Source organism: Alosa pseudoharengus, unplaced genomic scaffold (assembly GCF_046254945.1).
Source record: "Alosa pseudoharengus isolate Yale_2024_CS ecotype anadromous, Long Island Sound unplaced genomic scaffold, YU_APseudo_1.1 YU_APseudo_1.1_scf_7, whole genome shotgun sequence".
Classification (NCBI taxonomy): domain Eukaryota; kingdom Metazoa; phylum Chordata; class Actinopteri; order Clupeiformes; family Clupeidae; genus Alosa; species Alosa pseudoharengus.
In genome coordinates, this window is record NW_027468859.1 from 6,399,220 (window position 1) to 6,412,120 (window position 12,901).

Here is a 12,901-nt window from a genome sequence, read left to right on the forward strand (position 1 = left end):
CCAGACCTTGGCTTAACCTAGGCTACACTTGTGCCAGACCTAGGCTAGACACAAGCTTAACTTTGTCTACACCTGTGCCAGACCCATTACCAGGTCTGAGCTAGACCACATGTGGTCTACACCTGTGATAAACCTAGGTGAGACCTGTGCCTGACCTAGGCTAGAGCCGGGCCCAATGTGGCCCAGATGTCCCGGCCCAGAGCTAGTGTGTCCCTGGGTGGGTGTGGAGCAGAGAGGCAAAAGCAGCACCTTGATCTGAGGAACAGCAAAGTTATGCACGGCGATGAGAGCCCTCCGGATCTCCTCATCATCATAGGGGATCTGGGTCAGAGGTCACGCACGGCACAGCCAGCAGCAAAGAATCATGGGATGGACGATCACATGACCAAACACGGATGGAGAGATGAAGAGAGACAGAGAGACGCACATGGAAAAGAGAAACAGAACGACAGGAAAGGAAGAGAAAGAGAAAGGCTCTCTTTTGTGTTCAATAAAGTAGCAAAGTGACAAGTAGCAAAGTGACAGATAAAGTGACAAAAGTGTCAGGAGAGCAGGTAAGCAAGCACTACTGTGAATCTATGGAGGAAGTACTAGCCTCCTTCAGTAGGTCCTTCAGTTACAGTCTGGAGGGTTTCATTTAAGCGCTAGTTTGTAAGTCAGTCCTCTGATCTCCTTTATAATGACGTTGCAGAGTCACATGTCCTGCTGTATTTACAAGTGTGTGTAGCATTAACTGTACTCTCACACACACACACACACACACACACACGCGTATGTATGCGCACACACATACACACACACACACACACACACACACACACACACACACACACACACACCTGCAGCAGCTCAAAGGCAGCGAGGAGTTCCCCAGCGGTGCAGTTGCCCCTGTAGATCTGGTAGTACTCCAGCTGTGGGGGGAATCGGGGCGGGCCATAGTGCTCATCAACCATCTTTGTCACAGGCTTGGCAAATGTGCGGCCAATGTACTCAGCCTTGCCCTGTGTGCCATTGATCAGAAAATAACATCAATGTTACACTTCCACCTGTGGACAGCAGGGGGCAGTATACTCCTACGAGTGAGCTAGGTGAGCCGCAGAATGTTTCAAAAGAAAGTTACTAAAAGGAATATGCCTCAGTTACAGAATTTACACAAATGCTGGTTTATTATTATTCACACAATTCAAATTGATTAGTTAACAACAAAAGCTGCAAAATACAATATTAATAAAAACATAACTAGTGTTACATTCTGGAGTTAATGGGTTGTTTGTTTTATGCAACAACAAAAAAAGAGTCAGAATCTGTTCAGTTTGTTGTTATTATTCGCTGCATCAGTCAACACGAAGGAGCCAAGCACTTCAGCACTGCAAAATTAGAGTAAGGTAACTGAAGCGTTCCGTTCGCGTTGCATCTGCTGCAACAATTAGCTTCCATTATAATCAATGGAAGTAGCTACACCAGACGTGACAGTGGGGCGTACGTTTGAAAAAAATAGACCATTCATCTAAAATGGATTTTACGCGTCGCGAACGGAACGCTTCAGTTATGCGCCTGTGGTAGCTCATACCTTAGTCACATTCATTACTGTAGCTGATGCTTTGTTGATGCTACTGCATTCAATTCATGCTAATTAAGGGAACTTCAATGTAAATTATCAAAAAAAAATGCAACAAGAATTAAATGAATGATATGAAAATAATAAGACACCGTTTGTTGGACATTCATCTGTAATAGATCATCTTATTCAGTCTCCTATAAGCAACAAATGAAATAAACAATATTCAATACCAATGAAATTCAAACACAAAATGGAAACTTTAATATGCTCTACTACTAAAACTACTTGTGATCAAGAATAATGTTGTTGCTACCAACAGCACTACTATTACTAGAACATTCATAGCAATGAAAAAGGTGGACTAATAGACAATTTTGCAACTATTTAAGTTAAACCTTGATCACTTTCTAAAGCCCAAATAAAAAGAGGTTTTCACGGAGAAGAGACATTGCAGTCATCAGATGTTCACAATGAGCAGTAATACTCTTGCAGCCACCTCTTGCATTGCACACAGATTTATCCACAGGCATACTGTACAATACCCTGGCACACACACACACACACACACACACACACGCACACACTCACATACTCACACACACACACACACACACACACACACACACACACACACACACACACACACACACACACACACACACACGCACACACTCACTCTCTCACACACACACACACACACACACACACACGCACACACTCACATACTCACTCTCTCACACACACACACACACACACACACACACACACACACACACACGCACACACTCACATACTCACTCTCTCACACACACACACACACACACACACACACACACACTAACACACACACACACACACACCCACACACACACAAACACACACACACACACACTCACACAAACACTCACACAAACACTCACACACACTCACAAACACTCACACACACTCACACACACTCACACACACTAACACACACTAACACACTCACACACACTAACACACTCACACTAAGAACAAAAGAAAAACAAAATAGAGGTCTGCGCGGGACTGATTTTCCAGTCCCGCTCCCGCCCGCTCCCGCATTAATGTGTCATTTGTAGTCCCGCTCCCGCCCGCATCTGTAACATGATGTCCCGCTCCCGCCCGCTAAAGCCCGCATGCAGGAGGGATAGCCTATTCAGTTTTTCTTTCTGTCTCACGAAAGGAGCACACACACCTGAGAAAGACTCCAGATGTCAGTTTCTTCGTTCTGAATGTAGGCTAACAACTGAAGTAGGCCTAGTCTGGTGCCCTCTTCCTCTGTCATGCTTTCGATTTCGAGTTTTGACAATGAGCAGCAGGAACAAATTTAACCCACGTAAACGACAATATAGGCTATAGGCCTGCTATCCGTCAGTTATGCTTAAACCCCGTTTTTTTAATGCTGCCTAACAGAACATCCAGCTGAACTATAGTTATGAACACTACTTTAATCATTTCCATATTTAATTTTATGCACATATTTAATTTGCGGGAGTGCAGTGAATCATCGGTTTGTCCCGCACCCGCGAATGCACCTCTCTCATCCCGCCCGCTCCCGCATAGAGCTTTCAAAAGTTGTCCCGTGCCGCACTCTTTTGCGTCGGGACCCGCGGGTCTACCGCGGGAGTGCAGACCTCTAAAACACAACACCAAGGGACACACACACACACACACACACACACACACACACTCAGACTAGTGTCCTACTAGAGGCACCACCCATCTAGTGCTACTGGAGCTGAGGTAGTGATACTTATCAACATCCTCACCCTGAGTTGGCCCACGCGAGGTTAAACAGGAACAAACACACAGGCAGCACAATGAGACACACGTCAACACACTCTCAGCAATCAGCAGTGTTAAGGCACCAGACAGGAAGTGGCAAAAAAACAGGGAGACAGGGAGACTTCCTCTTCCTGTTTATTATTATGGGATGTCTGAGAGTGAGACAGGGCTGGACTGGAGTCTTACCACCGTGTCCTGGTCGTAGATCTCTATGACGATGATGGGGGGGTCATCACGGAGCTCGCTGGCCTCACCGTAGAGCTCCACGTTATCAAAGACCAGCAGCTGATCCCACGTGGGGCAGAGGGTCTCACTCAGCACCTACACACACACACACACACACACGCTTATACACATACTAATGCATATGCACTCATGTTCACACAGTAAACATTTCTAAGAGGCAAATAAAATACAACAAAAACTTTCCATGGTCCCCTGCATATACTCTCTCCCCCTTCCAACACACACACACACACACACCCTCTAACACACTCTCCGCTCTCCCTCCCTCCCTCTCTCTCTCTCTCTCATGGTTGGCTCACCTCTGTGACTTGGCTGTATGTGGAGAAGAAGACTCTGGCGAAGGGGTCAGACAGGCCGCTGCTATCAGCGGCAAACAGACTGCGGGCTTGATACATGTGAGCTCTCAGCTGGAACACCTGCTTCACTGCACACCCACACACACACACACACAGATGCACAAACACACACACACACACACACACACACACACACACACACACACACACACACACACACACACACACACACACACACACACACAGACACACAGACACACACACACACACGCACAGGATGGGAGAGCAGAGAGAGAAAGAGTGGGGTCAAGAACAAGACAGAGAGGTAGAGACAAAAGGGATCTTCTCAGGCAGTCGGATCTCATATATTGAGACTAGTGAAATGCAGAATCACTTCATCTCAGGGGGGCAATCAGAAGCTTATTGGGAGACTTTGCAGCAGTTATGACTCACACCACTGTTTCACTGACTGATTACGATCACACTCACTGTAACTGAGTGCAGCTCTCCAGTAGCCTGCAGAAACATTCACTTACTGACGCTTACTGAGTCCTGCACAGTAACATTTTTATGCTCTACAACAATAATTATTACAATAAGAAAAAAACTTAGACAGACGTGGTTCATACTTGACAAAGCTGTAGTGCCTCTTTCCCACTGCACACTGGAGACACTTGAATACCAAATGTATACTTGCAGTTTGATGATTTCTATTATACTTACTAGTGCAAACTATGCTGATCACACTGCAGAAGTACATAGTTACTTTTTTGTATTAGGCAGCTGAAGTGCACACTAATTACTGTGCACTAGGCAGCTGAAGTGCACACTAAATACTGTGCACTAGGCAGCTGAAGTGCACACTAAATACTGTGCACTAGGCATCCGAAGTGCATACTTACTGTTGTGTACTACAAGGCATCTGAAGTGCATACTTAGTGTTGTAGACTAGGCATCTGAAGTGCATACTTACTGTTGTAGACTAGACATCTGAAGTGCATACTTACTGTTGTAGACTAGGCATCTGAAGTGCATACTTACTGTTGTAGACTAGGCATCTGAAGTGCATACTTACTGTTGTGTACTACAAGGCATCTGAAGTGCATACTTACTGTTGTAGACTAGACATCTGAAGTGCATACTTACTGTTGTAGACTAGGCTGATAGGCGGCACAGACTGCAGGCCAGTGGCCTTGGCTGCTTTGTTCTCCTCAAAGCCGCTTGGCAGGCCGCTGAGGAAGTCCTTCCTCTGCTTGTTGAGACCGAGCCACAGGTACATCTCCAGCTTGGCCTGCACCGTCCAGCCAGCCGGACCGAAGCCTTTCTTACCCGGCAGCTACAGCACGCACAAACACACACACACACAATAAATAAATAAATAAATAGAAATAAAAATACACAAGTGTGCTCCTGCTTAGCTTGCTTTGTCCAGTCCACAGACCAATGCAGACATAGACACACACGCATGCACGCACGCACACACACACACACACAGAATCACACACACACAACCTGAGCCATTTCATCATCTGAGACCTGGCATCACATGCCCCACCACAGCAGAGGCATAAATCAAAGGCTTCAAATGAAGACAGAGGTTTCAATTCAGGTGCCAGGAAAACATGAATAATGGAGGCCAGACAGGTGTTGACTCTGGAACAGTGATTGATCCTGTGAGCTTGAGAGTCTTTGCTCTGAGGAAGGGGCAGATTGAGAGACAGCGTGAGCTGAGCTCATCTCACCACACTTGCCATGTTCCAGGGCACACTTAGAGAGAGAGCGTGTGTGCCAGACATGCTCTGCCCTGGCAGGGGTCACTGTGAGATGGTGTGCGCTCAAGAGACTTTCCCTGGGGCAGGGATGGACAAAGAGATAGAGTGAACTTGAGAGAGAGAGAGAGAGAGAGAGAGAGAGAGACTTGCCCTGAGAAAGACGGTTTTCACTTTGGCGCAGTCCTTGCCCGTCTCCTCGTCCACAATGGAGTAGAGGATGTCCTTGGAGGGCACCCGGGCGTAAGCCACCCGCTTGTTGTTGCTCATCATCCAGATGAAGACGTCCGGGATGCTGTGCTGGGGCTGAGGACCAGACCACACGACACACACACACACGTCAGCATGAACTGGAGCAGCTTTAAAGGTTGTATCAGCGATGGCGGGGATACGTCACTTCTGTTGATGTTCAAACAAAACAGAGAGCTAGCTCGCTTCCCCCTCCCTCCCGTGCAATTGAAACTCTCCTAAACGCGCATCTCGTCGGTTAATGGTTGAAACACTTTATTTCGCTTTTGAGTGGTTGCCAACCCTTGTTGGTAGCTATTGTTTTTGTGTATAGATCTCGGAGCCTAGGCTGCCTACAGAGACGCGTTTTTTGGACGGCCTGTTTATGGGGCAGGAAGCTAGCGGATCGTTAGGAAAGATTAGATAAATGTGATCATTTATGTTTGGACCTTTTTTGGGCCTGAAACACACTTAGCACACAGTGAGGTGAAGCACACACTAATCCCGGCGCAGTGAGCTGCCTGCAACAAGAGCGGCGCTCAGGGAGCAGTGAGGGGTTAGGTACATGTACCTTGCTCAAGGGCACTTCAGCCGTGCCTACTGGTCGGGGTTCAAACCGGCAACCCTCCGGTTACAAGTCCAAAGCACTAACCAGTAAGCCACGGCTGTCCCTGCATGGAGCCAATCAAATGAATGAATCTCACGGTCAATGCGTGAGAGTTGGCAGCTTTGAGCTCACTCTGAAACCAAAATCAGACAGCTTTGTTTCCTGTGTTTTCTTCTATACACCACCAACAGCTTTATGAACAAAAGGCAACAATGGATACCGAGCAGTAATGGAGCGTTGGCAAGTGGAGTGTGCAACACTCATACCGGTGCTAGTGTGCTGGTGGCTTTAGAAGCACATGCTCAGAGCAGACTCTATCCCCTACAGAATTAAACTATTTAATGGTTTGGGAGCTATATAAATACAACTGAATACTGAATTTAAATTAAATGAATTAAATTGAACAGACACTCCAGGATATATTGCCTCAGCCTCTGACACAACTGAGGAGACCTCATCAGCTAGCCTACTTGTATTCATACTTAAAATAATAGAGATTTCATCATCTACTGATGCAGACATAAACACTATAGACTTCAAATTACTTACCAGAGCAAACTTGAACTCCTCTGACTTATACATGCATTGGCACCTCTCCTGGTAGCAGTATGAACCTAGTAGACCTCTCAGAGAATTGCATTTTATAATTTACACATTACTATCTACCACTACATTTAGTTCCTTCAGTGTAGAGAGGCAGGATATTGATATTGCCTCCACATGTAGCAGCTGCCTTCATCAACATGCACAGCTCCACGTGAACAACTGGAGGCAGCAGGACAGCACACCCCACCCCATATTACATTTCCAAACAAATTCTTTTCATGTTACGGGCAGCAAACAAAAAGTAAATTATCCCGAGGAAAAACAAGCAAACATAAATAAATAAATAGATAAAAACACATTAGTAAAAATAAAAAACAAACATAGACTTAACATATTATATTGGATAGAGGTCCATCTGGGAAATGCAGAGTGAATATGTTTGCTTTTGTGAGACCTGAGGCAGGGAAGGAATGCTGCGGAATGGCTGGACACCGAGCCCTAATTACACACATACACACACACACACACACAACACACAACACACAACACACAACACACAACACACAACTCACACACACACACAACACACACACACACACACACACACACACACACACACACACACACACACAAAGCCTATCAACAAGCAATATTCTTGTTGATAGGCTTTTGGTTTTGCCCATGGTGTTAAATTAGCAAAATGATTTGCCATGTTATTAAATTAGCTTTGGTTAGACTAAGACTTTGCACTTTGCCAATAATTCAAATGAGGGCCCTCTACAGTATGTCTCCATATGCTTATAGATCTACTGGCAGAGAAGCTGGCACAGGAAGGGGATAACAAGATTACAATCGGTAAGCTGCCAAATGCCATAAAACATCAACATAAATGAATGATGGAAGAACATATGTACTGTAAACTGCTTTGGGTAAAAGTGTATGCTAACAGATACGTTTAAATATAAGATGCTTTGAGAAAGAGTGTACCGGTATGTATTTATATATGAATGTGATTGTGAGCTCCTTTGGGAAATTGTGTATGTATTTATAAATGGATGTAAATGTGAGCTCCTTTGAGAAAGAGTGTATGTATTTATATATGAATGTAAAAGTAATGTAAAAAAGGTGGCAAATAAAGTTAAATTCAATTTGCAAAATTTTAAGCAAGTTAGGCCATTTCTTGACACCAAGGCTGCCAAGTTGTTTTTATATACCATGATCTTTTCACATTTTGAGTATTGTTTTATAAACTGGTCATTTACCGGCATAACTACCCTTAAAGTCATTGAATCTCTGTTTAAGAAAGCCATAAAAAACTTTTGATAAAAAGGCATTGTCATTTCACCATTGTGATATCTTAGAGCAGCAGTTCCCAAACTTTTTTCCCTGTATACTGTACCACCACCTATATCCTGACTTGGCTCGCGTACCCCCACCATCCGACACATACAAACATAACAGATTCTATTGACGCCTTCCAGGCATCATAATTAGCCCATGATAACAAACAACAAAATCAAAATGTGCAACTGGTCTATGAGCTCTCACACTAAAAAAAAACAGTGTGGAGAACAACATTATGAAACACAAAGAACAAAGAGAACATAGGCTCAAACAAAAAAAGAAAACAGAACACCTTTCTGCCATTTCCCTTTTCATCTCGCGTACCCCCTAGTAGAAGCCTGCGTACCACCGGGGGTACACGTACCACAGTTTGGGAATCCCTGTCTTAGAGAGACACAATTTTTTAAGCTTTGACAATTTTAAACACTTTAAGTATGCTTGTTTGGTATACAAAGTGCTGAAAAATCTTGCCCCCCTTCCGCTGCATGGCTTTTTCCAAAGACTTGGAAGTGGAGGTAGTACACGGGCCTCTGTAAAAGGGGACTGTATAATACCATTCAGACACACCGCTTTTGGCCAAAACGAATTGTCAGTAGTAGGAGGTAAACTATGGAACAGCTTGCCCCTCCCAATAAGAGAGTGTCCTACATATAACTCACAGTGGCTCCTAGAAAACCAGAGATGCACTCACCTTTAACTGCCACACAAGTAATTTCATCACCCACACACTTTCACTTATCAATTGAATGTATAGAGGTGGATGAATAATGTCCTTGTCTTCATGTATTTCTGTTTCGTTTTGTTTGTTTACTCTGTCAATGTACTGTATATGTCACCCTTATGTCCTCCTTGTCTTCATGTATTTCTGTTTCGTTTTGTTTGTTTACTCTGTCAATGTACTGTATATGTCACCCTTATGTCCTTGTCTTCATGTATTTCTGTTTTGTTTTGTTTGTCTGTTGTCACCATTATGTGTTTAATTTTACAGTGTGTGAGTGCTGTATGACTGCTGGCTATCTATATGTTTTGTCCTATGTCACCTGCCTAGGGACTGCAGATGAAAAGTAGTTATTTTTACTAATTCTGGCATATTTACATGGTGTTTTTTACACAATCTTCATTAATATGCATGGTCCCTGCTATCAAATAAACCAATAAAATAAAAAATAAAATATTGTGAGCTCCTTTGAGAAAGAGTGTATGTATTTATATTTAAATGTAAATGTGAGCTTCCTATGGGAAAGTGTGTATGTATTTATATTTGAATGTGAATGTAAGTCTGCTTCTCCCACCTCATCGGCCAGGAAGCGGAGACGCTGCAGGAAGTTGTGCACCATCTTGAGTTTGTCCTTTACTGTGTTCCTCTTCACCTGCGTGCGGATACTTTTGGCCTGCTGACTCATGCTGTCCTGCACGAGAGGGGACGAGAGAGAGAGAGGACAGAGGAGGGGGAGGAGGAGGAGGAGGTGAGGGATGAGGAGGAGGAGGTGGTGGGGGAGGAAGAGGAGGAAGAGGTGTAGATGGAGGTGGTGGGAGAGGAGGAGGAAGAAGAGGAGATGGAGGTGGTGGGAGAGGAGGAGATGGAGGAGAAGGAATGGATGAAGAGGATAGAGAGTCTCAATACCACTGAAAATGTCCCTCATCAACATTTCTCCTGCTGCCCTCACAGCTTACAGAACGAGAAAACATCCACCCACCCACCCACCCACCCACACACACACACACACACACACACACACACACACAGGGTTTGACTCTTACCGCCACACCCACACACACACACACAGACATCCATCCACCCAAACACACACACACACACACACACACACACACACACACACACACAGGGTTTGACTCCGTCACAGACACACACACACACACATACACAAACACATACACATACACATACACATACACATACACATACACATACACATACACATACACATACACATACACATACAATCAGGGTTTGACTCTTACTGTACAATCACACACAATCACTCTTACCATTTCTCTCATGCAGGACTTGAGTCTTTCTCGGTCCAGTTTTGTCCGGCCTGCCTGGCTCTGGTCCTTGTTCGCCAGAGTAACGTAACGACTGAAAAAGGAACATAATGCATCTATTTGTTGTCACCACTAGGAACAGAATGTCAGTTAGTTTGCAACAAATATTTCACACATATGACCACACATACAGTATGAGATCACATTTACACATTACAGGTGTGTGTGTGTGTGTGTGTGTGTCACAATACCCTGAAATTAGAAACGTCAAAATACCTAATTGCATTAGTATCGATATAGCCTACTTTTAAGAATGACTGTGTCGGTGTGCTTCCCGTAGCCTATGTGTCTTTTCTCCTCACACGGACATGCAGCTGTCGTGATCCGAGCGAGTAGCGATGTTGATTTGCTGACTTGCATCTCTCAAGTTTGTGTTGCTACTGTAACCTACCTAGGCTATGGAATTTACATTAGTTCATTTAGGCCTACTGTTGGGTTTTCCGAAATAAGCTACACAACATATTGGCTAACTTTTATATCTTGAGAGAGTTCCTTCTAGGTAACTGTTAGCTCATGCATCATGGCTATCATTACGTAATGTAGTGAATGTAGTGATGATTTCAACAAAATCATAGGGCCCTATCATGACATTCTAAAGTGCATCGTCACTCGTCAAAAGTCTATTCAAATTTAGTAGGATGTCCAGTTCACATTGGGAGGGGTTTCGTTCTCAAAAGTGGAGCGCATGGCGTAACAAGGTGTTCCTAGGTTTTTTAATCAGTCATATGGGTGTGTTTGGGGCGTAACATCATTTTAAACCAATGAGAATGACATCTGTCATTCCCTTTAACGGCGCAACGCGCGATATGTCAAATAAATGCATCGGTATTTTGGCATTCAACGGCGCATTTGAAGGAGGCTGCTTGCGAGACCGTATGGAATAGTCATTCTTAAACCATGCTTTACTAAAACCTAGCATAGCCTTCATGCATTTGCACTAGTCTATTATTTGAACTCATTGGCAAAGTGAAACTAACTTTACCAAGGAGTCAGTCAACGACAAGACAGTTATATGCAGTTACTTTCACTATTGACTGACAATGGGTTACCATCGAAAACATAGGCTGGAAAAAGCAACACTTACCCTAATGTTGCTCAAATGACTGAATAAAACAACATTTATCCTGCAGAGGAGTTGCTTATATATCATGACACTGCGTCTTCAGCTGTGCTCCATACATGTCTCTCGCCTCTCCCCTAATCACTTTTAACCGTCATTACCAATTTGCAAATGATGGTGAATAACTACTCATCATGAGATGTACAGTATTTCGTAATATCTTTATTCTAATTATGTTTCCCATTGTAATCGTGCAATTTAATGCTTTGCATGGACGTGCGCCGGTGTGCGTTCATGGATGATAGAAGGATGGTGCGTGCACCTGCCAATATGACTGTTGACATGCGCTCTTAAAATAGCATATGAACAACTCGCCATTGACTTCTGACCAGGTTTAGGTGGTGTATGATAGCGATTTTTAGACAATGCGCGAGTCCCCTCCCTAGGTTGTTAATTGCCACACCTCTGGGAGCAATGCCTAAAAAATAAACGTGCAAAATACTGAATTCAACTTTCCGCGGGTGAATAACGAGTATTAAGCCATGCGCTGGTGACCCCATAGAAATTAACATTGCAAGACACTTATTTCTTATATGAAATCATAAATATTTTCTTTGACTTGTTAGTTTTTTGAACATTTATTTTATCATCATTATCATTATATGACATAGAAAACATAATGAATTGCATCCATATATCCTTGGACGATGCTCGACTATTTTCCTCTAGCCTAAAACCCTGAGAATGAAAACTAATTACTTTGACGTTCTTCTTAAAGTGACAGGCACTCAATTAGACCTACACACCACCACTATAATAACATTGACAACTGTAATAGTTGAAAAAGTCAATATGAAGTATTCAAATTACTTAATAGTTTTAGCTATTAGTAATTATGCAGATCATACAATACTATACAATGTTAACAAAATATATAAAGTTTGTGAATTCCAAAATATGAAATAGAAACATATGACAAGCCATCATTTTCCATGTGTGTGTGGAGGGTCGAGCACAGACTAGGATCGCCACTGATGTGAATATGGATGCTTGTGGATGCTTACCTATGTGGACAGGTGCATATGGATGCTTACATATCGGACAGGTTTATATGTATAGATGCTTACCTATGTGGACAGGTGTATGAATGCTTACCTGCAGCCAGTGCTGAGTTCCTCCAGCACCCCCCTCAACCGGCGTTCAGGGTACGCCTTCTCTGTTTTAATGATCTCCTGGACGTCATTCAGGCCCTCCTCCTGATACACACACACGCACACACACACACACACACACACACACACACACACACACACACACACACACACGTACTCATGAGTACACAAGTACACATACACACACAGAGAGATCAAC

The 12,901-nt window shown here is 43.7% G+C and overlaps 1 protein-coding gene across 2 annotated transcripts in view; it reads right to left on the reverse strand.

Annotated features, from left to right (window-relative positions):
- Nucleotides 1–12,901, reverse strand: part of otofa (otoferlin a) — a 147,157-nt gene that overhangs the window by 25,570 nt on the left and 108,686 nt on the right. For both annotated transcript variants that reach the window (XM_076273067.1, XM_076273066.1), the window contains exons 19-26: nucleotides 12,686–12,786; nucleotides 10,414–10,504; nucleotides 9,696–9,812; nucleotides 5,832–5,984; nucleotides 5,056–5,245; nucleotides 3,913–4,037; nucleotides 3,554–3,688; nucleotides 840–1,001 (exon numbers count right to left, since the gene is read on the reverse strand). In XM_076273067.1, the coding sequence (XP_076129182.1) occupies nucleotides 840–1,001; nucleotides 3,554–3,688; nucleotides 3,913–4,037; nucleotides 5,056–5,245; nucleotides 5,832–5,984; nucleotides 9,696–9,812; nucleotides 10,414–10,504; nucleotides 12,686–12,786 (1,074 nt within the window). The remainder of the gene's footprint in view (nucleotides 1–839; nucleotides 1,002–3,553; nucleotides 3,689–3,912; nucleotides 4,038–5,055; nucleotides 5,246–5,831; nucleotides 5,985–9,695; nucleotides 9,813–10,413; nucleotides 10,505–12,685; nucleotides 12,787–12,901) is intronic.